The 27,808-nt window shown below is 40.5% G+C and overlaps 1 protein-coding gene across 1 annotated transcript in view; it reads right to left on the bottom strand.

Annotated features, from left to right (window-relative positions):
• The window catches only part of SAMD8 (sterile alpha motif domain containing 8), a 46,766-nt gene that overhangs the window by 8,317 nt on the left and 10,641 nt on the right, over window positions 1-27,808 (bottom strand). The window contains exons 2-3 of the mRNA XM_008061539.2: window positions 12,527-13,119; window positions 3,235-3,330 (exon numbers count right to left, since the gene is read on the bottom strand). Coding sequence (XP_008059730.1) covers window positions 3,235-3,330; window positions 12,527-13,104 — 674 coding nt within the window. The 5' untranslated portion in view covers window positions 13,105-13,119. The remainder of the gene's footprint in view (window positions 1-3,234; window positions 3,331-12,526; window positions 13,120-27,808) is intronic.

Below are 27,808 nucleotides of genomic sequence, written 5' to 3'. Positions count from 1 at the left end.
CGGGTCTCGAACCCGCGGGCTCAGGCAATCCACTCACCTCAGCCTCCCAAAGGCACAGGATTACAGGCTGAGCCACTGAGCCCAGCTCCCAGCTGATTTTTAAATTTATTGTAGAGATGAGGTCTCGCCAAGTTGCCCAGGCAGATCTCGAACCCGCGGGCTCAGGCAAATCCATTCACCTCAGCCTCCCAAAGGCGCAGGATTACAGGCTGAGCCACCAAGCCCGGCTCCCAGCTAATTTTTAAATTTATTGTAGAGATGAGGTCTCACCAAGTTGCCCAGGCGGGTCTCAAACCCACGGTCTCAGGCAATCCACTCACCTCAGCCTCCCAAAGCAGGGGATTACAGGCTGAGACACCGAGCCTGGCTGAATAACTGTTATTTGGATAATCATGAACTGCACTGTGACATCACTTGTACTGTTATTGCTTTTTTTTTTTTTTTTTTTTGAGTAGGAGTCTCACTCTGTTGCCCAGGCTGGAGTACAGTGGCACATTCAGGGCCACCACAGCCTTAACCGTCTGGGCTCAGGCTATCCTTCCACATCAGCCTTCCAAGTAGCTAGAATTACCGGTGTGCGCCACCACACACAGCTACTTTTTTTTTTTTACTTATTGTAGAAACAAGGTCTCACCATGTTGCTCAGGCTGGTCTAGAACCCATGGGCTGTGACAATTCTTTATTTGACTAAGTAAACATTAACACTTGCATTTACACTTTGGGAGGCTGAGGCAGGAGGATTACTTGAACCCACAAGTTTAAGACCAGTTTAGGGAAATTTCTGTTTTGAAGAGTAGATAAATTCAAATCCATGTAATCTTGTGAGGAAAAGTTAACTAGAAAGCATCAGTGATATAAATGTTTTAAAACCACCTCTGGCTTTAAGCAATCCAGAATTTAAAATGCTGTTGCAAAACAGGACAAAATGAGGCTAAATATGGCCTAAAAGTGTGACAAGAATAGCAATCATTAACCTTTCTTTTCACCTTCAAAGCACTGAAATAACTGCTGCATAGGACATAAAGCTCATCACTGTGGTTTACCTCAAGCACTTAGTGAGAAGAAAAGATCAAAACTCAATAAAGTGCCTTCTCTCCACTGTTCCCAAAAGAATGAAGATATCTACACATTTTATCTTCAAGTTTTTTCCTCACTATGCCTTACTTTTTACTTAAATCAAGTAATTTACCCCCATTAGAGTAGAAAAGAAGCCCCCTTTTATGTTTGTTTGTTTTTTTTTTTTGAGTTGGAGTCTCACTCTGTCGTCTGGAATGGAGTACAGTGGCCGCTCCCGGCCAACGCAGCCTCGACCTGCTGGGCTCCGGCAATCCTTCCACCTCAGCCTTCTGAGTAGCTGGAACTACAGGCGTGCGCTACCATGCCCTGCTAATTTTTGATTTATTATAGAGATGAGGTCTCGCCTGCCCAGGCGGGTCTCGAACCCACGGGCTCAGGCAATCCACTCACCTCCGCCTCCCAAAGGCGCAGGATTACAGGCTGAGCCACCGAGCCTGGCTTTTTTTTTTTTTTTTTTTTTGAGTTGGAGTCTCATTCTGTCGCCCAGACTGGAGTGCAGTGGCCGCTTCCAGCCACCGCAGCCTGGACCTGCTGGGCTCGGGTGATCCTTCCGCCTCAGCCTTCCAAGTAGCTGGAACTACAGGTGCGTGCTACCACACCCGGCTAATTTTTTGATTTGTTGTAGAGATGAGGTCTCGTCAAGTTGCCCAGGCAGGTCTCGAACCCGCGGGCTCAGACAATCCACTCACCTCGGCCTCCCAAAGTGCTGGGATTACAGGCTGAGCCACCGAACCCGGCCTGCTTCTTTTTTTTTTAATGGTCCAGAGATCAAGTTTGACACCTATTAAGCCATGAATTCATAGGGGAATAGTTTCCAGCAGCTCCGGCTGCTTTCTGTTGGTTCTCACGAAGTGTGCTTCTCTGAGAGGAGCAGGTTGGTGCTTCAGCTGAACGCAGGTGCCTTTCTCTTTGGCTTCCTTCTTTTTCTGGTTATTTTCCTTCACGGTTTTCAGGAAGCTATCTTGACTCCGAGGGCTTAATATGCTCAAAACACACATTAATTCTCTTGGCCAGAATCTTGTCCTTGACTTGTTTGTTAACAACAACGCCAACAGCATGCTGGGTAACATTATAGACTCTTCCTGTCTTGCCATGGTAACATTTGTGGGGCATTCATTTCTGAACAGTACCCATTCCCTTGATGTCTACAATTCCACCTTTTTGTAGATTTGCATGTACATGGGCAAAGGAAAAACTCCATGTTTTCTAAACGGCCTGGAGAACATGTACGGAGTGCTCCTCCTCTTTCCCTTTTGTTCGTCATTTTGGTGAATTACTGGAAGATGGCAGTTCTGGCTGAAACGCTATGCTTTCTTTATATAAAAATTCTTTCCTCTATAATTTCTGGTGAAAGTACAAAGAAGTACTTTCCCCATTTAGCAACTTCCTATACCATCTGAAGTAAATATCACAGGACAGATGTGCATGTTGTGCAAAATAATCTTTTAATTTTTATTTATTTATTTACTTATTTATTTATTTTTGAGTTGGAGTCTCACTCTGTTGCCTAGACTGGAGTGCAGTGGCTGCTCCCGGCCACCGCAGCCTCGACCTGCTGGGCTCTGGCGATCCTTCCGCCTCAGCGTTCCAAGTAGCCGGAATTACAGGCATGCGCTACCACACCCGGCTGATTTTTTTTTTATTTATTGTAGAGATGAGGTCTCGCTGCCTGGGCGGGTCTTGAACCCGCGGGCTCAGGCAATCCACTCACCTCAGCCTCCCAAAGGCGCGGGATTACAGGCTGAGCCACTGAGCCCGGCTAAAATAATCTTTTTAAATGAACCTCCCCCAACCAGAGAGCAATTTTTTTCCATTTAAACATCTGACCAGAGGCTGTCCTTGGAGGAGCTTCTATCCTTCTTTAAGAGAAAGGGACATTTCTGGCTTGTTTCTAAAGAAAGATAAGGCTAGACTGGATGGCTGGCCCGTGGCTGATCACCTATCTCAGATCTCTGAGATCTTTGTTTGCAAAATACATTCAGAAGATTACTAAACAAGTATGTATTATTTTAGGTGTCTTTTTTGAGGATCATACCCAAAACATTTTTCTTTGTCAATACCAGAGAGGAAAACAAACAAGGAAATTGACAAGATTTGATGACCTTGAAACAAGAGAGTAAAAACATTTTCAGTCTTTTAATGGAATAAGTGAGGTACCTGTGCTTGTGAAGAAGAAGAACCAGGAGCCAAATATAGCACAGAATCATGCCACATACTTCTGTCATAGCAAAGGCCCATGGGATTCTAGGAACGCTGGAACAGAAAAAAATTTAGTTTTGGACTGAAGAGATGCAGATGCATGTAAATGATGCCTCCTTTTTCAACAAGATACTCTTCTAATAATGACTTTAAAATTGATTTATATAACTTTTACCTCTTATGAAAGATGATATTTGGGAAGAGCCTCTAGAAAAAATCTGTTTCATGATGTACTCCATTTATCAAAATGTGTTTGTTGTCTGTGATTCTCAGTCATGGTTCACTGTAAATAAATGACAACACTTTTCTCCCACAGCATAGCAGATCTGAATCCAAGACTGCCCATAAAGACAATGGGAGAAAGACTCATTTCTGCATGATATATATGCTCATTCCAGAATCCAGACAAACAAGACTTGAACTTGACTCTTTTTTTAAAAAAATATACATTTAGCTTTGTTTTAGGAGCAGTAGAGTTTTGTTTTACTTCGTTCTCTCTGTCCTCCTTTGTTTTGTAACCGTTTTCTTCTATCTTTTTCATTTGTCCCTCTTTTCTTATCACCAAATCCACAGTTCCTATGATTACTCACAAATAAAAGGTCCCATTTAATTTAAAGAGAGGACGAGATGGAGAAAAGGAGAGTGGAAGGGAGGGAGATGGAAATGAAACAGTGCAAATAAAGTCATTGATGGGTGGCAGGATTACTGATGGTTTTATTTTTATTCTTTGTACGTTTCCACTAAAAACTTTTATACAGTGATATATGATAATTTATAACTAAGGAAATAAAGGTATTTTTTTTAAAAGAAACATGAAATATGAAAGAAAAAAAAAGAGTTAGCAGTCTACTCCAAACCTTACTCAGAGTAACTGAGGAGATTTAATCATCTTTTGATTTTATATCAAAAAACAACTCATGTATTTTTAACCTATTGCTGCCTTATTTATCTGATATTACTGGGGAAAGAATTATAACTTGCACATAACTATACTGTATATACTTAGTTAAAATACTTTTATATCGCTTGCAATAAAAATAAATGTTGTACCCCTATTCCCAAACCAAACCTAATTCTTGTTCCTCAGGGGCAATCATTTTTACTCTTCTAGCTGTTTCATGTGTCAATAAATCTTTCAGTTACACTGTCCCAACACACACATGTACATACTAAGTCTCTTTTTCTCTCTGCCTTCTGTTGTACACTTATTACTTCACAATTTTGTTTAAAATAGTTTTTGGCTTTTACTTAATGTCAGTTTATAAAATTCATTCGTAGCTAGCCCAGCATGGTGGCACATGCCTGTAGTTCCAGCTACTTGGAAGGCTGAAGCCTGAGCCCAGCGGTCAAGGATCACCTAAGCCCAGCAGTCAAGGCTGTGGCGGCCCTGAGTATGCTACTGCATTCCAGTCTGGGTGACAGAGTGAGGCTTCAAATTAAAAAAAAAATCATTTGTAGCTAAGTCAGCAGAGAACTATGATTAAATTCCTTTCGTGCTCAACTTCCTATGATTCTCTAGCACCAATAAATTTTTTTTTAGTTTGCTCCCTTTCCTGTGTGCTTATTACCAATTCATCTCCAAACTTTTCTATCAATTTCAATTTTTTCTTGGGGGGAAATTTTTTCTAGAGCCCCTTTCTCTCTTATTCTAATTTAAAATAAGAGAGAATTTTCTAGTCTTCCTGAATGGCCATTTCTTGGAATAAAATAACTCTCACCTTGGCAATTCCTTGTCTTTCCTTCCTTCCTTACTTCCTCCTTCCCTCCCTTTTTTTTTGAGTTGGAGTCTCACTCTGTTGCCCAGACTGGAGTGCAGTGGCCGCTCCCGGCCACCGCAGCCTCAACCTGCTGGGCCCCGGTGATCCTTTCACCTCAGCCTTCCAATTAGCTGGAATTACAGGCGCGCGCTACAAGGCCCGGATGATTTTTTAAATTTATTGTAGAGATGAGGTCTCACCAAGTTGCCCAGGCGGGTCTCAAACCCGCAGGCTCAGGCAATCCACTCACCTCAGCCTCCCAAAGGCATGGGATTACAGGCTGAGCCACCGAGTCCAGCTTCCCTCCTTCCCTTTCTAAGTCAGGGTCTAACTCTTGTCATTGAGGTTGGAATGCAGCGGCATGATCATGGCTCTACACAGTCTCAAACTTCTAGGCTCAAGCAATCCTCCCACCTCAGCTTCCCAAATAGCTGGGATTACAGGCATGTTGCCACCAGGCTTGGCTTATTTTTTTAATAGAGATAAAGTCTCACTATATTGCCCAGGCTGGTCTTAAACTCCTGGGCTCAAGCAATCCTCCCACTTTGGTCTCCAAAGTGCTGGGATTATATTGCATTACACATGGCTGCAATTCCCCTTTTTCTATATTGGAGTCTGTTTCCTGAATGTCACATCCTCCTCTTCTCAGTTTAGTTTTGATGGTGCATATCCTTCAGTTGTTTCAGAGAACAAGAGGGTGGAGGATGAACTTGTCTTGAATGTCTGAATGAATCAGAGTCTCACTCTGTCACCTGGGCTGAAGTGCAGTGGCACAATCATGGCTTACCACAGTCTTGCCCTCCCAGGTTCAGGCAATCCTTCTGCTTCAGCCTCTCAAGCATCTGGGACTACAGGCACACACCATCATGCCCAGCTAATTTTTTATTTTTATTTTTTGTAGGGTTGAAGTTGAGCTATGTTGTCCAGGTTGATCTCGAACTGCTGGGCTCAAGTAATCCTCCCAGCTTGGTCTCCTCAAGTGTTGGGATTACAGGCATAATCCACCGCACCTGGCCTATTTTTTATTTATTTATTTTTTTGAGTTGGAGTCTCATTCTGTTGCCCAGACTGGAGTGCAGTGGCCGCTCCCGGCCACCGCAGCCTCGACCTGCTGGGCTCCAGCGATCCTTCCACCTCAGCCTTCCAAGTAGCTGGAATTACAGGCATGTGCTACCACGCCCGGCTGATTTTTTGATTTATTGTAGAGATGAGGTCTCGCTGCCCGGGCGGGTCTCGAACCCGCGGGCTCAGGCAACCCACTCACTTCAGCTCCCCAAAGGCACGGGATTATAGGCTGCGCCACTGAGCCCAGCCTATTTTTTATTTATGTATTTACTTAATAAATAAATAGCTTTATTTATATATATTGTAAAGATGATCTCACTATGTTGCCAGGCTGGTCTCGAACTCTTGGCCTCAAGTAATCCTCCTGCCTCAGCCTCCTAAAGTGCTGGGATTACAGGCATGAGCCACCATGCCTGTCGGATGTCACATTTATTGAGATTTAATTTACTTACAGAAAAATTCATCCTTTTTAGCTATATAGTTCAATGAGTTTTGAAAAACACTCAGTAATGTAATCACCACCACAATAAAGATACAGAAGATTTCCTCACTCCAGAAAGTCCTCCTTTGTGTCCGTTCATAGTCAATCCTCTGCCTCATCACCAGCTCTAGGGAAACTGATCTGTTTCTGTCCCTTAAAGGTTTGCCTCTTCCAGAATGACATAGAAATTGAATTATAGAGTACTTATCCAGGCATCTTTGTATCAAGCTACTTTTGTTCAGCATAATACATTTGAGATTCATCTATGTTATTACATGTACAATTCTTTGCCCATTTTTTGCCCACAATTCTTTTATCCACCCACTGGCTGATGGATATTCAGGGTTATTTACAGTTTTGGATGTTATGAATAAAGACCACATATAAGTGTTTGCATAGATACACATTTTATCTCTCAAGTAAATTCTTAGAGTGGAACTGTTAGGTCCTATCTTAAGTGTATGTTTAACGTATTAAGAAACCATTAAACAGTTTGCAAAGCGCTTGTACCATTTTGCATTTCTACCAAGTAACGTATTAGAGTACTAGTTGTTCTGCATCCTCAATGGCTAAAATGAAAAAACAGCACTGTCATTCTTTTTTTCATTTTAGCAATTCTAATAGGTGTAGGGTAGGGAAAGTAAGTTTTTGAAACTCACAAATTAAAAAATATCCTTGGTCTAGTCTTATGTCTAATTGACAGTTTTTCTTTTTTGAGAATTCTAAGTTAGACATCTTTTCACAAAATGTTAAAGGCATTATTCCATTATCTTCCAGCATCCACTGTTGCTAGGAAGTTTGATGCTATTTTTATGTCCAATCTTTGTATGTTACTTGTTTTGTCCCTTATGAAGCTTTCAGGATCTCTGCCTATAGTCAGTGTTCTGAAATTTCACTATTATGGGCCTTGTTATGGGTCACTTTTCATTTCTTGTACTGGGAACTGAGTGGGCTCGTTCAATCTGTAAAGCCATACCCCATGGCTCTGGAAAATGTCCTTGTATGATATCTTAGATAATATTTCTGGAACTCCTATTTGTGGACCGTGGAGCCAACTGGATTGACTGATCTTATGTTTTCTCCTCTATTTTTCATCTCTTTGTTCTATGTGCTGGGCAATTTCATCAAAGCTATGTTCTAATTATCTTGCTATATTTTAAATTTCCACTTACATTTTTTATTTTCCAAAGTTTTTTTTCTGTCCTCCCACCTTTTTTTTAGCTTCTCATTACTGTGTCACAGAATGCAACATCTCATCTCTCCTGAGAATACTTTTTTAAAAAATGTGTTCTGCTCCATATTTTGATTTCTAGTTTCCTTTTTTGTTTGTGTTGATCTGTTTTTCTCAAATGTTTGGTTATTCTTAATTGACCATTCATATTTAACAGTGAAGTACTAAAAAAGATAATTAGATATTCTGTGTGCATGGACTGAGCTTTGTCAAATTGTGGGTTTCACTGTATAGTGACTGGGCAGAGGACTGGTTGATTAGATAAGGATATTCCCCAACCACAGACATCAACAGTCCTTTTCTCCAGGTTTTCCAAAGAGAGGACTCTGTTATCTGTCTTAGAGGACTGAGGCTGGGTGGGAGGAGGGATGGGAAATAAGTCTGGCTACTTAAGAAAGGGAGCCAGAAGTCTCAGTGAATAGTACAAAGACTTTTAGATAATTCCATTGAAAACATATGGCAGCTTTGTCCTCATCTGGGCACGGTGTCCCTGAATCCACAGTGCCTCATATTCAACTGCTCTGGAGAAGAGACCATCAGCTTCTGTCAGAGTAGAGCAGATCTAAAAGTTTCTTAAATAGGTTTTTAACCAATTCTCCCATATTTAGCTCCTATCTGTATCTGGCCTTGAGTGATGCTTGGTACTTTCTGTTTTGCAAGTTATACTGGAGCTCTGAAGTACAAATTAACTTACTTCTTGGGCACTGCCACTTGTGTCCTCCAATCTCACAACAGGCACTTAACTTTCTACTTTCCAAACTTTTGTAATTTTCAGTTTTTACCTTCATGGGATTATGGAGTTTTTTTTGTTTTTTTTTTTTGAGTTGGAGTCTCACTCTGTCACCAAGACTGGAGTACAGTGGCCGCTCCCGTCCACCGCAGCCTCGACTTGCTGGGCTCCAGTGATCCTTCCACCTCAGCCTTCTGAGTAGCTGGAACTACAGGCACGTGCTACCACGTCCGGCAAATTTTTTATTTATTGTAGAGATGAGGTCTTGCCAAGTTGCCCATGCGGTTCTCGAACCCACGGGCTCAGGCAATCCACTCACCTTAGCCTCCCAAAGGTGCGGGATTACAAGACTGAGCCACCGAGCCTGGCTGGATTATGGAGTTTTTCCCCCCTTTTACTGTCATTTTAGCGGAGTGTTGTGAGAAACCTGTTTTTTTTTTTTTTTGAGTCAGAGTCTCACTCTGTTGCCCAGGCTGTAGTGCAATAGCTCACGGCCACACAGCCTTGACCTGCTGGGCTTAGGCGATCCTCAGTCATTCAAGTAGCCAGAAATACAGGCGCGCACTACCATGCCCAGCTAAGCTTTTTAAAAAAATTTTTATTGTAGCTATGAGGTCTCACCAAGTTGCCCAGGCTGGTCTCAAACCTCTGAGCTTAGGCAGTCCTCTCACCCTGGCCTTCCAAAGTGCTGGGATTACAGGCTGAGCCACTGTGCCCAGCCAACAAGAAACCTGTTAAATGTGTACTTAATCCTTCATATTATTTTGATGCAAAGCTTTTAAAAAATACATTATATATGTATATACCTTTTTTTCTGGATATAATTTCATTATCTTTGGTAATTCAGCATCATCACTATGAACATTGATTATTACACTGTACATGGTAACGACCTCAGAGACTACTGAGAACTGAAGGCCAGTTAAGCCCCAAATTGATGTGGTCTTTTTCCATTATTTATGTTTGCTTTTTATAGTGCTTCTGTTTCCTCTCTTGCTATTATGGTCATCAGCTATCAGTTCTCACTGTTATAGGTGGGCCTGCCTCTAGAATCATTCATATCTCCTCACAATTTCTGTCTTTTTTTTGTGCTGAAGCTCTTGAAATTATATAAAATAAGCTTCAGAAGCAGACACTGAAACAAGATCAGTGTGAAAATGAATTATGAGAAAATGCTCCCAAGGAAGACACATAGGGTAGTGTGGTATGAGATCAGAAGGCAAAGAAGCAAAACAAGGGTGAGTGGGACATCTTTGTGTCAGTCTCACTCTGTCACCCATGCTGCAGTACAATGGCAGCATGCTCATGGCCACCGCAGCCTCAATCTGCTGGGCTCAGGTGATCCTTCCGCCACAGCCTTTCCAAGTAGTTGAAACCACAGGCGTGTACCATCACACCCAGTTAATTCTTTTTATTTATTTATTTATTTATCTATTTATTTTTGAGTTGGAGTCTCACTCTGTCGCCCAGACTGGAGTGCAGTGGCTGCTCCCGGCCACCGCAGCCTCGACCTGCTGGGCTCCGGCGATCCTTCCGCCTCAGCCTTCCGAGTAGCCGGAATTACAGGCATGCACCACCACACCCGGCTGATTTTTTGATTTATTGTAGAGATGAGATCTCGCTGCCCAGGCAGGTCTCGAACCCGCGGGCTCAGGCAATCCACTCACCTCAGCCTCCCAAAGGCGCGGGATTACAGGCTGAGCCACCGAGCCTGGCCTTTTTATTTATTGTAGACACAAGGTCTCACCAAGTTGCCCAGACTAGTCTCGAACACCCGGGGTCAGGCAATCTTCTCAACTCCGCTTCCCAAGGTGTTGGAATTACAGGTGTGAGTTGGCCAAGGATTAGACATCAAGCAAAACCCTGTGGAAACTCAGGAAGGGGTAACTTAAGCTCAGTCCTATGGGGAATTTGGGACAGTATAGGTTCAATCTAAATGGTATCTCCATTAGGGCAAAGAGAAATGAGTTAAGTTAAGGACTACTGCTGGAGGAATGTAAATTTCCAAGTATTTTTTGACTTTTTCTTCAAGCAGGCAAAGTGTGTTCCAGCAACCCTCTAACAGAGACTCGCCTTTGCTGGATGTTGGGAGTATCCATGTATAAGAAGATGGACAAGAGATCCAAGGGAACATAGGAAGAACACTGACAGCATGTGTTGCTACCATTCTAAGAACAGAGTTAGATGCTTAAGAGCATGGAGTTTTACAGTGAGTGGCAAAGGAGATAAAGAGTTAGGCAAAATTTTGTTTCAAATTCTTACTTCAAATCGAAAATTTGTCTACAGAAAACTTTGCACATATGTTCATAACATTATTAATACTATTATTAATAATAGCCCCAAACTGAAAACACAGTCATCAACTGATGAATGGACACACAAAATTGGCATATCCATACAGTGGAATATTATTTGGTAATAAAATGAAGGCTAGGTATCGTGGCTCATGCCTGTAATCTCAGCATTTTGGGAGGCTGAGGGGAGAGGCTTACTTTAGCACAGGAGTTCGAAAGCAGCCTAGTCAACACATCAAGACTTTATCTCTACAAAAAAAAAAATTAGTTGGGTGTGGTGGCACATGCCTGTTCCAGTTCCTCAGGTGGGTGGGGCAGAAGGATTGCCTGAGCCCAGGAGTTTGAGACTGCAGCGAACTGCAGTTGTGCCACTGCACTCCAACCTGGGTGACAGAGTGAGACCCGGTCTCAAAAAACTCCCGAAAAAACAAACAAAAAAATGTAGTACTGATACACACTACATTATGGATTAATCTTGAAAACATTATGCTAAAGTAACACAAAAAAGGCCACATATTATATGGCTCCATTTATATTAAATGTCTAGAATAAATAAATTTATAGAAATGAAGTAGATTAGTAGTTGCCACAGTGTGGAAGGAGGAAGAAATGGGGTGGACTGTTAATGGGTATGAGTTTCTTTCTGGGGTGATGAAAATGTTCTGGAGTTAGAGGTGATGGTTGTACAATTTTGTAAATATACTAAAAGCCACTGAACCGTACACTTTAAAATAAAATCCTCATTGTTCTACCAGACCACGTCCCCCTCCCATTATGCCTTGTTATAGACTATAGAACTTCGCCATCCATTCTCTCAGTTCTTGAAGATTTGAGCTTCTGGTTCACTATCCCTTTTTAATACTTCCAATGTAATGTGTTCTTGCTCACTTCTACTTTTCCTTCTCTTCCTATGAAGTTGTCCTTTACCTTATCACAGCATTCCAAACCCATGATTGTAACCTGGACCTTGTTGTTACCAAGACTATTATGCCTCATAATCTCTTTTTTTTTGAGACAGGGTGTCACTCTGTTGCCCATGCTGGAGTGTAGGTGGCGCGATCATAGCTCACGGCAGCCTTGAATTCCTGGGCTCAAGGAAGCCTCCTGCCTCAGCCTCCTGACTGCTGGGACTACAGGAACATACCACCATAGTTGGCTTATTTTTTGGGTCAGAGTCTCACTCTGTCACCTAAGCTGGAGAACAGTGGCACACTCACTGCCACCGCAGCGTTGACCTACTGGGCTCAGGTGATCCTTCCGCCTCAGCCTTCCAAGTAGCTGGAACCATGGGTATGTGTCACACCCAGCTAATTTTTTGATTTATTGTAGAGACAAAGTCTCGCTATGTAGTTCAGGGTGGTCTCAAACCCCTGAGCTCAGGCAATCCTCTCACCTCCGCCTCCCAAAGTGCTTGGGTTACAGGCTTGAGCTACCACGCCCGGCCCATAACCTTAATTTTAAGAATCTTTGGCAACCCCCTTGGGTCCCTTCCCACTGTGGGAGCTTTTCTGTCCTTTCAGTAAATCCTGCTTTCTAAAAAAAACAAAAAAAAATCCTATACTAACCAGATAAAGCAAATGCGAAGTATACATTAACCACAACAATAAAAAACAAATAATTATGATAAACATAATATCATTGCTATTATTATAGCAACCTTCTACAAAGTTAGCAATTAGAAACAAAACTTACCTATCTAAGAATATATCTGGGAGTGGTGGATAGGTCTGCATGTCAGGCACTCGCTCATGGACTATAACCATAATGAAAGATGTAAATCCAAATACTATAAAAACATATATACAACTCAGTATGGTCTTCCAGTACTCCGGGTCCAATCTTCGAACAGAATGTTTGTTTTTACCATTCATGTACTGGTACTGATCAGAATTCAAGTCAGTGATGGGGCTGTCACAGTCATGTGAAAGCTCCCCATTACAGAGCCAGTCCGTACTCTGAAGAGTACTGATGAAAGGGGTCATGGAACCCATGGGACTGTCACTGTTGTAGCCCATCTCTTCTAAAACATCAATATGTATTTTCTGCAATTTTCGGACTGAGAGCATTAGCCTTTTAATGTCCCCTAAGACTTTGATTTCCAGAGGAGGAGATCGGAGATCATATTCTGTCAATGTTAGCAATGTGATTCCATCAAGTCGGTGCTTATTGCATAAAATGTCCACATACTCAAAAAAGCCTTCATCCTTCAGCCACACAGCTACGTGCTTGGTAGTCCAGCGGCGAATGCAGAGTTGATTAGGACCTGCCATTTCCTCCTCCACCGCCTGTCAAGCAAATCAGGAAAAAAACAAACAAACAATAAATTCAATATGTCCTAACAATTTCTTCAAAGACAAAATATACATAAATATAACAGAAACAGTAATTTACCTACACTGTACTATTAACTTCTAGAGTAAAAAATACAAAAATTATTCAATGAGTGGTTTTCAATACATTAATATTCTAATGATTTTATGCATATAATCCCAGTACCAGAAGAAAAAGTGAATGACCAAACGTTTTTACAGATATTTTACAAATGGCTTTTTCACAGTACATCAGCCACAACTTAATTAAAAAACCTACTGTTGAAAACAATCGAGAAAAATCATGTTTTAATACTTTTCATAAAATTAAGATATACAGAAAACTTGTTATATGAAAAAAATCAAATCTTCATGTCCACTGAAAAAGTATCTTCCTACCCAGGGGGAAAAAACATAAGGGAAGCAGATAAATTTAATTCCAGGAAACCCTCTAGATTAAGCATATTTCTAACTACTATGCATATAATGATTTCTATGAGATATAGTCTTTAAACTAGATATAAACTTGAATCTTAATAACAGCTTAGTTCTTTCTACAGCTTGAATACCCCATATAAAGGTGAATAAGGCTAATTTCATTCATCTATCACTGAGATGTTAGTGATAAAATTTTTCAAAGAAAACTGTCATTTCTATGTACTCATAAATTTGATGACCCTAACTTTATTCGTTATAAAAGGTCCACAATGTGCTGTTGTTTTTTTTTTTGAGTTGGAGTCTCACTCGGTTGCCCAGACTGGAGTGCAGTGGCCGCTCCCGGCCACCGCAGTCTCGACCTGCTGGGCTCCGGCGATCCTTCCACCTCAGCCTTCCGAGTAGCTGGAGCTACAGGCGCGCACTACTATGTCCCGCTCATTTTGATTTACTGTAGAGATGAGGTTTCACCAGTTGCCCAGGCAGGTCTCGAACCCGCGGGCTCAGGCAATCCACTCACCTCAGCCTCCCAAAGGCGCGGGATTACAGGCTGAGCCACCGAGCCCGGCTAACAATGTGCTGTTTTAAAAAGTACTAATAATTTTTACTACTGTGATCCCATACAGCTCTGTTTATGTTCTTCTTCTAGTATAAAATTTTCAGTCACGCGGCCTATACCAGGTTTATAAAGTATATCAGATACATGGGAGACAAAGGTCTACATTGAAAAAAAATTACTTCTCAAAAGTACTTTCTCAACTATTAAAGCTTCTGGGTTTTCTGACATTTTCCAATGTCTAAAGATTGTATTTCCTTTTGAGATGATCTTTTAAAACATAGAAGGCAAACTTTAAAGCATTTAAACAAAGAATAAAGAATGACACAATGAACACCTATGTGTCTACTATTCAGGTTGAAGAAAAAAACTGAACAGTTCCAAAACAAATGTTGTTTTAAAATTTGGATATTAGGCCAGGCTTGGTGGTTCAGCCTGTGATCTCAGCACTTTGGGAGGCCGAGGTCAGTGGATTGCCCTGAGCCTGAGGGTTCGAGACCAGCCCAGGCAACTTGGCAGACCTTGTCTCTACAATAAACAAAAAAATTAGCCGGGAGTGGCAGTCAAAGTTCTAGCTACGTGGAAGGCTGAGGTGGAAGGATCACCGGAGCCCAGCGGGTTGATGCTGGGGTGGCTGTTAGTGTGCCACTGCACTCCAGTCTGGGAGAAGGAGTGAGACTCCAATTAAAAATAAAAAATTAAATAAATAAATAATAAAATCTGGATATTACTTATATGGGTATGTTCCTCTTGTGAAAATTTATCAACCTGTATAATTATGGTCTATACTTTTCTCTATATATGTTAAACTTTATTTTTAAAATTTACTTTAAAAAATAGAAAATATTGGTCAGACTCAGTGGCTCAACCTGTAATCCCAGCACTTTGGGAGGCTGAGGCGAGTGAATTGCCTGAGCCTGCAGGTTCAAGACCAGCACCGGCAACTTGGCAAGGCCTCATCTCTTCCACAAATCAAAAATTAGCCAGGCATGATAGCACGTGCCTGTAGTCCTGGCTACTTTGAAGGCTGAGGCGGAAGGATCCCTGGAGCCCAGCAGGTCGACACTGGGGTGGCTGTGAGCATGCCACTGCTCTCCAGCCTGGGCGACAGAGTGAGACTCCAACTCAAAAAAAAAAAAAGAAAGAAAGAAACTATCAATACAAATGAATGTCCTTCAGGATGCTCTAATAGCATCCTACTCCTCTTCTCCCTGATGTAATAACTACTGATTTGGGTGTTTATCTTTGCCATATAGCATACATTTTTGACTATGAAAAACTTTCTAGCTGGGCTCGGTGGCTCAGCCTGTAATCCTGCACCTTTGGGAGGCTGAGGTGAGTGGATTGCCTGAGCCCGCAGGTTCAAGACCCGCCTGGGCAACTTGGCAACACCTCATCTTCACAATAAATCAAAATGAGCCAGGTGTGGTAGCGCGTGCCTGTAATTCCGGCTACTCGGAAGGCTGAGGCGGAAGGATCGCCGGAGCCCGGTAGGTCGAGGCTGCGGTGGCCGGGAGCGGCCACTGCACTACAATCTGGGCGACAGAGTGAGATTCCAACTCAAAAAAAAAAACAAAAAACTTTCTATGCTTCTTTATGTTGAGTAAAGCGAAAAGTTGATACTGCTTTACATTCTTCCCTTTCCCCCACAAACTCTTGTCAGAAAGATGTAAAATAACTCAGCAAAGGCAGATACTTTACAATGAGTACCACTTGCATCAACAAAACTATTCAGATAACAAAAAATATGCTTGATAAAATTCACCCACAGATAAATGCCACGGAAATGTCAGTTAGTCATTAAGGATTTCTTTCTTTCTTTTTTTTGAGTTGGAGTCTCACTCTGTCACCCAGACTGGAGTGCAGTGGCACGCTCCCGGCCACCACAGTCTCAACTTGCTGGGCTCGGGCAAGTCTTCTGCCTCAGCCTTCCAAGTAGCTGGAACTATAGGTGCAAGCTACCACGCCCAGCTATTTTTTGATTTATTGTAGAGACGAGGTCTTGTCAAGTTACCCAGGCGGGCCTTGAACTCACGGGGTCCGGCAATCCACTCGCCTTGGCTTCCCATAGTGCTGAGATTACAGGTTGAGCCACCGAGCCCAGCCAGGATTTATTTCTTAATTACTAAAACACAATCATAGCTTTTGGAAGGCTGAAATCATATTTGTTTCAAAACAGAATTTTTAATATTATCAATTCACATGGTTTTCAGTCTTTGAAAATTAACATTACATCTATCTACAAGGAGTCTACATTTTTTTTTTTTTTTTTTTGAGTTGGAGTCTTACTCTGTCGCCCAGACTGGAGTGCAGTGGCCGCTCCCGGCCACCGCAGCCTCGACCTGCTGGGCTCCAGCGATCCTTCTGCTCAGCCTTCCAAGTAGCTGGAACTACAGGAGCATGCTACCACGCCTGGCTAATTTTTTTATTAATTGTAGAGATGAGGTCTCGCTGCCCAGGCGGGTCTCGAACCCGCGGGCTCAGGCAATCCACTCACCTCAGCCTCCCAAAGGCGCGGGATTACAGGCTGAGCCACCGAGCCCGGCTGGAATCTACATTTTTAAAAAAATCATTTTATTTTATTTTTTTGAGTCTCACTCTGTTGCCCAAGCTGGAGTACAGTGGCAGGCTCATGGCCATCACAGCCTCAATTTGCCGGACTCATGCAATCCTTCTGCCTCAGCTGGTACAGACGTGCACCACCACTCCTGGCTAGTGTCCTGATTTACTATAGAGACTAGGTCTTGCCAAGTTGCTCAGGCAGGTCTCAAACTCCTAGGCTCAGGCAATTCTCTCACCAACACCTCCCAAAATGCTGGGATTACAGGTATGAGTCAATGTGCCTGGCTTATATTTTTTTAAAAAGATGTTTAATTGTTATACACTATACAAAAACTTATTCAGTTCTATTTAGCTATAGTATATCATCACCACCCCAAAGAATTATGATTTACTCACTTTAACACATGGATTTTACACATTTCTGTATTACATATTCATTTACATCATTTATTACATATCACATAAAATTCCATTAGAAATATGATTTCGCCGTTTTAGTTCATATACATAACTAGATGGTTTCACCCTACCTACTACTCGCAGATATCTTCTTTTCCCCAAGGTATGCTCTGACTAAATTACCTCTTTCTTGGATACTCAACAAGCACATGCTACAAACTGCAGCAATTCTGATGTAGTAAATCAAAGAGAAGCTCCTCGCATATAAAACAAGACCAGATTTCTTCAATCACATTATTTCTATTCTGCTATCTTTCCCCTTTCTCCAACAGCTTACCACCAATGGGTTCCATGTCACTCCCATCTTTGTAGCGTTATCCTTTAGTGCAGTTTCCTCTCATACTCTGCACAAAATGATTTCTCTTCATGCTTCCCCCTATCTTAGCTCAGCAGTTCTTTACAACCTCAATCAAGCTAACAGGCTTTGATGCTAACATCTTAGCTGCTAGAAAATAAGAGTTATCATACATGGACGCCTCCTGGAAATCTTTGAGCCTGCTGTGGGAATGCCCTAAAAGCATGACACATTCCACTGTTCTGCTGTATCAGGCCAGTGCATGCCCTTTAATTGTATGCTACTACTTAATAGTAAGAGGTCCATACTAAATCACTACTTAGCTAACACTAAGAGCCTGCATTAAAGAAGTACATTAAAAGATGATTAAAAGCTTTGGGCCCATTTAATATTCATGTTGTGCTGTAGGAATTACAGAGAACAGGAGATTTTGAATGCAAAATTTGTCAGATATAGATTTACATAAATTGATAAAATAAGACAAGTAGGTTAGCAAGTGTTTAAGAATGTTAAGAATTCAGCATTTGCCAATAATTCATATGAATAAATAATCAGCTAAACAGTCATCTGCCTTTGGCCTAGATGTAGTAACAAGGCCCAGATTTATCCTTCAATCTGAAACAACCAAAAAACAGCAAAATATACGAGAAAAAAAGCTTCAGAGCATGGTAATAAAAAAAATTCCTGGAAGACAAGAACAAAAAGTGAGCCCTATAGTCCCACGTTCCTGCCTTGAGAGCTTCCAAGCCACAAGAGGCTCAGGATGGGGAAATGCATGTGAAGCCTGGTAGGCTTGCTGAGCTGAGGAGATGGAGCTGAGAGTTTGGAGTGATCAAGGTGACGAGTGCTCGAGTGCTCGTGAAACACAATGTTAAAGAGGAGAGATACACAGACAGGAATACAAAAGGATTCCTAGCACTCACACAAGGCCAAGAAAAGTGCTTATCCCAAACAGCCAGGTTGAAAAAAAGGCTCATGCTTCATGGAGCTTTGGGTAGAGAATGTCGAAAGATCTTGCCATAGTAGTGAGGCAAAATTAACTCTAAAGCAGCAGTTCTCAACTAGAGACAATTCTCCTCCCCTCACTGGACATCTGGCAATGTCTGGAGACATTTTTGGTTGTCACAACTAAGGAGGAGAGGTGGCTACTGGCATCTAGAGAGCAGAAGCCAGGGATGTTGCTATGCATTATATTTTATATATATATATATATAAAAAGCAGGCATCCCTTTCAGTTACTTGGGCCTTTATCAGGTTCAATACCAGTCTGTGGCCTGTTAGAATCTGGGCCACTCAGCAGGAGGTAAGCAGTGGGTGAGCAAAACTTCATCTGTATTTACAGCTGCTCCTCATCCCTTGCATTACCACCTGAGCTCTGCCTTTTGCAGGTCAACAGCAGCATCGATTCTCATAGGAGCACAAACTCTACTGTGAACTGTGCATGTGAGGGATCTAGGTTGCATGCTCCTTATGAGACTCTAATACCTGATGATCTGAGGTAGAGCTGAGGCAGTGATGCTGCGCTGTCTCCCATCACCCCTAGATGGGACTGACTAGTTGCAGGAAAACAAGCTCAGAGCCACCCCACCGATTCTGCATTATGGTGAGTTGTGTAACTATTTCATTATATATTACAAAGTAATAATAATAGAAATGAAGTGCACAATAAATGTAATGTGCTTGAATCATCCCCAAACCACCCCCTACCCTTGGTCTGTGGAAAAAAGATCTTCCACGAAACTGGTCCCTGAAGTCAAAAAGGTTGGGGACTACTGATATAAAGGATGCACCCTCCTCCAACAAAGAGTTATTTAACCCAAAATGTCATGTCATTCTTAGCTACTGAGAAATCCTACTCTAGACTAAACATGTCTCTGGTCCAGCCTAACAAATCTTAAAAGGAAGACTCAAAAGGATCAAATTATTTTCAAGTATTTTTACTGCATTCCACAACAAAGCTTAAGAATATTAATAGAGACCGGGCACAGTGGCTGATGCCTATAATCCCAGCACTTTGGGAGGCCGAAGTGAGAGGATTGCCTCAGCCCATGAGTTCAAGAACAGCTTGGGCAACTTGGTGAGACCTCATCTCCACAATAAATCAAAAAATTGGCCGGGCATGGTGGTGCGTGCCTATAGTTCCAGCTACTTGTAAGGCTGGGGAGGAAGGATCACCTGAGCCCAGCAGGTAGGGGCTGCGGTAGCCATGAGCATGCCACTGCACTCCAGCCTGGGCAACAGAGTGAGACTTCAACTCAAAAAAAAAAAAAGAATACTAATAGAAATATAGAAGTATCCAGAACCCAACAATGAATTCACAATGTCTGACATCCAGTCAAAGATTATCAGGTAAGCAAAGAAGCAGGAAACTATCACTTATAATGAAGAAAATAAATCCAGAACCGACAGAGATAATGGAATTAGCAGATAAGAAAATCAACACAGTTATGACAATTGTGTATTACATATGTTCAAAAAGTTAAGTATAGAAATGGACATATAAAAAAGACTCAAGTCAAACTTATAGAGATAAAATCACATTCTCTGAGATGAAAAGTACACTCAATAGGGTTACTATCTGATCAGACACTACAGAAGGTAACAGCAATAAATGTGAAAACATAAAAATAGAAACTATTCAAAACGAAACACAGAAAGATAATTTTTAAAAAGAGAATATTATTCAGTCTTAAAAAGAATGGACCCTGAAGATACTATGCTAAGTGAAATAAGTCAGTCACAAAAGGACAAATATTGTATGAGTAGAGAGGTGAAATTCACAGAAACAGACTGATGATTGTCAACACCTGGAGGCAGGGGGAATGAGGAGTCATTGTTTAATGGGTATGAGTTTCAGTTTGGGAAAAAATTTTTTTTTGAAGGGGGGGATTTAAAAAGTATTCAAGTTAAATGGTGGTAATGGTCACACAATGTCAATGTACTTAATGTCACTGAACTGTATACTTTAAAAGTGATTAAAATGTGAGACCAGCCCGGGCAATTTGGTGAAAACTTGTCTCTACAATACATAAAAAATTAGCCGGGCACGTGCCTGTAGTTCTGGCTACTTGGAAGACTGAGGTGGAAGGATCGCCGGGGTCAAACAGGTCAACGCTGGAGTGGCCGTGAGTGTGCCACAGCACTCCAGCCTGAGCAACAGAGTGAGACTCCAACTCAAAAAAAAAAAATTAAAATGATATATTTTATGTATATTTTACAATTAAAAATTTTTTACAAAGAGGCTGACGTGGTGGCTCATGCCTGTAATCCCAGCACTTTGGGAAGCTGAGGTGAGAGGCTGCTTGAACTCGGGCGTTCAAGACCAGCCTGGACAACACAATGAGACTGCATCTCCACAAACAATTCAAAAATTAATCAGGCATGGTAGCACGCACATGTAGTCCTAGTTACTTGGGAGGCTGGGGCAGGAGGATCGCCTGAGCCCAGGAGGTCAGATCGTGCTACTGCACTCCAGCCTAGGTGAGTGTAAAAACTCAACTAAAAAAAAAGAAAAGTTGGGCATGTAATCCTAGCACTTTGGGAGCACTTGGAGAGGACTGCCTGAGCCCAGGGGTTGGAGACCAGCCTGGGCAACTTGGCGAGACATCCTCTCTACAATAAATCAAAAAATGAGTGGGTGCGCGCCTGTGGTTCTTGCTACTTGGAAGCCTGAGGCGGTAGGATCTCCCAAGCCCGCAGGTCCAGGCTGTGGCTGTGAGCATGCCACTGCACTCTAGCCTGGGCCACAGAGTAAGATTCCAACTCAAAAATAAAAAAAATTAAAAAAATAAGAAAAGAAAAAAGAAAACATCAGTTGAGAGCTGGATAACCTCAAACAGCCTAGTGTGCATAATTCAAGTTTCCAAAGGAGAAGAGAGGGCAGAAAATATATATGAAATAACAATGGCCACAAATTTTCCAAATTTGGTGAAAACTATTAATACACATATACAAGAAGCCTAACAAACTCCAAACACAAGAAACAAGAAGAAAACTACACCAAGGCATATAATAATCAAATTGCCCAAAAAGTGACAATGAGAAAATCTTAAAGCAAAAACAAAATAGACACATTATGTACACTGGAACAAAGGTAAGAATGACAACAGATTGCTCACTGGGCACAAGGCAAGCATGAATACAGTGAAACAATATCTTTAAAGTGCTAAAAGAAAAAAATGTCAATCTATAATTCTAAGCTCAGTAAATTAGCTTTCAAAAGCAAAAGTGAAATAAATACTTGGTTCAGAAACACAAAAGCTGGGCAAATTCATCACCAGCAGACATGCAATTCAATGTTAAAGGAAGTCTTTGGGCAGAATGAAAATATTATCTTCGGCCATTGCTTTGCTAAGCCATGCTCTGACGATGTGGCTCCTTGAGCCATGGCTGCCATGTTTCCTAGCCTTAGCCTCCCTTTCCTACCTTGGGGAGGTGAATCTCCATTCTCTCTTTAATTTGCTTTTTAAATAAACTATACTTCCTAATCTAAAAAAAAAAAAGAAAATATTACCCTATGAAAATATGAATCAACACAAACACAAAGGAATAAATAACACTACAAATGATAACCACATGGATAAGTATATAAATTTTTGTTCTTTATTACTTAAATTTCCTTAAAAGATAATTTACTGTTTAAGAAAAAAAAAAAATAGTAATCTGGGATTTCTATTAATACATGTAATAGTAAAATATTTGTCAACAATAGCACAAAGCTTGGGAGAAATGAAAATATACAAATAACTGCTAAAATCATACAACCAAGAAGCTAAAGAGAAAATTAAACTCAAAGCAGAAGGAAATAATGAAGATGAGGACAGAAATCAGTAACATAACAAACAAATAATAAAGGCAAATCAATGAAATTAAAAGGTGGATCTTTGAGAAGATCAATAAAATTGATTCATGTCTGGCCAGAATGATCAAGGGGAAAAAAGAGAGAAGATCTAAATTAGCAGCTTTTGGAATGAGAATGGTGAAATTACTATAGATTCGACAGATGTTTAAGGTAAACTAAGAGAATATTGTGACCTTTATGCAAATAAATTTGGTATCTTAGATAAAAGGGACAAATCCCTTGAAAGATACAAATTACCAAATCGGGCTCAGTGGCTCAGCCTGTAATCCCAGCACTTTGGGAGGCTGAGGTGAGTGGATTGCCTGAGCCCACGGGTTCAAGACCTGCCTGGGCAACTTGGCGAGACCTACAATAAATAAAAAATTAGCTGGGCGTGGTAGCGCACGCCTGTAGTTCCAGCTACTTGGAAGTCTGTGGCGGGAGGATCGCCGGAGCCCAGCAGGTCGAGGCTGCGCTGGTCGGAAGCGGTCACTGCACTCCAGTCTGGGTGACAGACTGAGACTCCAACTCAAAAAAAAAAAAAAAGAAAGATACAAATTACCAAATGTCACTCAAAAAGAATAGCCTCAATAACTCTATACCTACTAAATAAATTGAATATATAGCTTAAAAACATTCTCACAAGGAAATCTCATGCCCAAAGGACTTCACTGGTGACTTCTAACAAGCATTTATGGAGAAAATAATACCAATTCTCCACATATACTTACAGAAAATGAGGGAACATTTCTGAATTCATTCTATGAGGCCATCAGTATCCTAATACCAAACCAGACAAAGATAGTATGTGAAAATAAAACTACAGACCAATATCCTCATGAATACAGATGTAAAAATTCTAGCCAAATTTTAGCAAATTAAGTATAAGACTATATAAGGGGGACAATACATCTTAACCAAATGATATTTTTCCCAAGAATAAAAAGTTATTTCAAGTTTAACACTTGAAAATCAAAATAATTCACCATAGCAACAACCTAAAACTGAGAAACTACATATCTCAAAATATGCAGAAGACCATTCGACAAAATCATTCCTTCCTGATAAAAACTCTCAGCAAACTAGGAGAGAGGGAACCTATATCAATCTAATAAAGGGCATCTTTGAAAAACACATAGCTAATATCATAATTAATGATGAAAGACTTAATGTTTTTCCCTAGACTGTCACTCTTTCCACTTCTATAAAACATTAGAAGTTCTGGTCAGTGGGAAAAGATAAGAAATAAAAGGCACTCAGACTGAAAAGGAAGAAACAAAACTGCATTTGCAGATAACTTGATTATTTATGTAAAAATTTTAATAGAATCTACCAAAACAACAGTTACTAGAATAAATCAGTTTGGCAAGACTCCTGGATATAAGATCAACACACAAAAATCAATTGTATTTCTATATACTTGCAACAAACAATCAAAAGTTGAAATGTATAAAACAATACCATTTACAACACATCAAAAAAAATGAAATACCCAAGGATAAACCTGACATAACACAGGAAAGACCTACCTGTACAATGAAAACTACAAAACACTGCTAAGAGAAATCAAAAGATCTAAAAATGAGAGATGGGTGGATTAGAAGACTTACTACTGTTAAGATATTAATTCTCCTCAAACTGATCTATAGATTTAATGTAATTCCAATCAAAATCCCAACAGGTTTTTTTGTAGATATTGATAATTATTTCATAAATTCATATGGAAGTACAAAGGACCCAGAATAACCAAAACAACCTTGAAAAAGAACAAAGTTAGATAGCTGATTTCAAGACTTATTATACAGCTGATTTCAAGACTTATTATCCAGCATTTGTTTCAGAAAGATTTGTAACAAATTACCATAAACTTAGTGGCCACCTGCATTTTTTGTCACAGAGTCCCCTTTTGTTTTGAAAATCAGCAGCTTATCCTTATGTTGAATCCCCCTTGGTGCTTGGAATTTCTTTCCCTAGGAAAAGCCCAGTCCCTTTTAAGGGTTTTCCTGATTAGATCAGGTCCACCAAAGATAATCTCCCTTTCTTAGTCATCAGTGACATATAACCAACACAACATAATCATATGAGTGATATCTCATGATTAGGAGGGATTACAGTCCCTCCTATTAAACAAGATCGTAGGTCATTAGGGGTCATCTTAGAACTCCACTTATCAGGGAACCTTAATCAATACAAAGTAATATTATACAAACAAATCAATGAAACAGAATAAAGAATACAGAAATATACCCATCCATATATAGAGCTCTGATTTTCTATAAATGTATGAAGGCAATTTGGTGTAGAAAACAGTCTTTTTATTAACTGATGCTGGAAAAAATGGATATTCATATGCAAAAAACCTAACAAACTATTTCTGACCTTGGGTTATGTAAATAACTTAATGTGACATCAAAAGCAAAATCCTTATAAGAATAAATTGGTGAATTGGCTGGGTGTGGTGGCTCACACCTATAATCCCAGCCCTTTGGGAGGCCAAGGCAGGAGGATTGCTTGAGCCCAGCAGTTTGAGACCAGCCTACGCAACATGACAAGACCCCTTTTCTTTAAGAAAAGAAAAAAAAAAAAACTGGTAAATTGGACCTTCTCTCTCTAGGTTGGGAATGAGAATTTTTATGTTTTTTAGTCTGCAAATTTCTGCACTGATTGAGTCTAAAATAAAGTATTTCTATAATAAAAAGAAAAATATATAGAAGCAATATATAATCATTGAAGAACATTTTTTAAATCAAAAACTATTCCTGGTCTGGCGCGATGGCTCAGCCTGTAATCCCAGTACTTTGGGAGGCTGAGGCAAGAGGACTGCCTGAGCCCGGGGCTTCAACACCAACATGGGCAACTTGGTAAGACCTCGTCTCTACACTAAATCACAAAAACTAGCCAGGCACGGTGGTGTGCATCTGTAGTTCTAGTTACTTGGAAGACTGAGGCGGAGGGATCACCAAAGTCCAGCAGGTCAAGGCTGTGGCGGCTGTGAGCGTGCCACTGTACTCCAGCCTGGGTGACAAGAGTGAAACTCTAACTCAAAAACAAAACAAAACTATTCCCTAAAGAACTACTACCTGTAGTTTGTTGCATTTTTCTTACACACACGGTTTTTTATAAAGAAAAGTCATACCATACGTAATTATGTGAGTCGGAATCTCACTCTGTTGCCCAGGCTGGAGTGTAGTGGCACGCTCATGGCCACTGATGCCTTGTCCTGCTGGATTCAGGCAATCCTTCCGCCTCAGCCTTCCAAGTAGCTGGAACTACAGGTGCGCGTACCATGCTATATCATTTTACTTAACACTATGTTATGAATCCTGTTTAATGTAAGTCCTTTGAAAATATAGTTTTGTGACATTCCATTGCATGACTATTCAAGAATTTATCCATTTCTCTATCGTTGGTAATTGTTCACTATTTTATTACTATTGTAAGTAGCATGGCAGTGCCTTAGGTTAGAGTTCTAGAAGTGGAATAACTGTATCAAAGAATCTGATTTAAACAGTAACACTCAGTTTCATCATTAAAGGTTGATTCAGACTGGATGTAGTGGCTAATGTTGTAATCCCAGCACTTTGGGAGGCTGAGGTGGGATGAATGCTCGAGCCCAGGAGTTTGAGACCACAGCCTGGGCCATATAGCAAGACCTCATCTCCACAAAAAAAGTAAAAAATTATCCAGGTGTGGTGGCATGCACCTGTTGTCCCAGCAACTCCGGAGGCTGAGGTGGAGGAAACGCCTGAGCCGAGGAAGTCAAGGTTGCAGAGAGCTATAATCCTACCAATGCACTCCAACCTGGGACACAGAGTAAGACCTCAACTCAAAAAAAAAAAAAAAAAAGGTGATCCACATTAAAAAGCGCTGCATGTAAACAAAGCTTACTACTTGTCCAAAATGTTAAAGGAAACATTTCAATGTGACATAAAATTCAAAAGAAGTATATTTTTAAATCATGAACAACTAAGAAATTACTTAAGTATCAAAGTTCAATATTATGTTATCAAGGTACTGAGAGAGCACTCCATTCCTGCATAATCTGATTTTCAATAGGGATTATTCAAATTTAGTTCCAAGTCATAAATAACAGATAAAAGCAGTTGACTGCTCTGTACAACATGGAACAAAAGTTATCTTTTGGGTGAACTCTGGTTGGTAATTTTTGAAAACTGTTAAAAATAAGGAATTCTTAGCAAGTCAACTCTACTAGTTAATTTGTTTCTTTTCTCTCCAAATGCATTTAATTCATACTGAAGATTTCAGCAGCCTAAGAGCAAAATAACTCAGTACATTTTCTATGATAGTCATCTCCAAACTTGATGAAATGAAAAAAGTTTATAAACATAACAATTATAAATCTGGTATTCCTGACCATTAGCATAGTTACTCTTTAATCGGTGAATCTTTGATGCATCCCATTACAGTGACCCAAATCTCTTCACAATATAAATAATTGTGTTCTACTACATTAAAACTGCAAATACTATATGTTAGGTTTAACCAACTAAGCACAATCAGCCCATAACTGCAAAAAGAGATGACTTTGCCCCCTGCCCTACCTCCGTGACTGACCAGCTACAAGACAATCTAGCCACTTGTGGAAATGATGACTTGACTGAAAGAAGCATTACTATCTATGAATCACCACTGACTCAATGTCTGCACAAGATATAATTAAATGGCATTCAGCATCCTTTCCAATCTCCCTCTAGTTGCTCTCTCCTACTACAGAGTCTAAAAAGCCAAACATTATTCCCCAGGACCCCTACAATAAGAGCTGTAAATGTGAATCAGGCTCGGCCAACTACATGCTCATGAAATGCTCACAATGTGAGATGTGGAAAGCAGAAGGTGAAATGGGGTCACTTTACTGAAGTTTTAGCTATTCATGAGAAGGACTGTAGAAATTTTAGTTATGTGTGTGTGTAATTCTTCAGTTTTCAGTCATTAACCTTGTGAGGGTCAGGAAGCAGCTGCAGTTGTGGGGCAAGCATACTGTTTCCCTAATATCTGTATGACAGATACAGTTATTTTCTGTGTATGTCATAAACCATACATAACATAAAATTTACCTTTTAAACTACTTTAAGTGTACAGATCTGTGGCATTAAGTCCATTCACATTGTTGTGCAATTACAACCACCATCTCTATCTCCAGAACTTTTTCATTATCCCTAGCAAAAATCCTGTAACCATTAAGCAACCCCTTTCCTCCTCACCCCCAGTCCCTGGTATCTTCTAATCTACTTTCTGTTGCTATGAATTTCCCTATTCTATATATTTCATATAAATAGAATCATATATTTGTCCTTTTCTGTTGGTTTAAATGAGTCTTCAAGGTTCATCTGTGTTGTAGCATATGTCAGAATTTCTTTCTAAGGCTGAATAATATCTCACTCTATGTAAACACTACATTTTGTTTGCCCATGCATCCACTCAACGGACATTTAGGTTACTTCCATCTTTGCCCTCACCAACTGAGTTACTTAATACAGGGTTGTTTTTTTTTTTTTTG

This window comes from Carlito syrichta, unplaced genomic scaffold (assembly GCF_000164805.1).
Source record: "Carlito syrichta isolate Samal-C Ts95f unplaced genomic scaffold, Tarsius_syrichta-2.0.1 Scaffold94740, whole genome shotgun sequence".
Classification (NCBI taxonomy): domain Eukaryota; kingdom Metazoa; phylum Chordata; class Mammalia; order Primates; family Tarsiidae; genus Carlito; species Carlito syrichta.
This window is presented reverse-complemented; position numbering and strand designations above follow the sequence as displayed.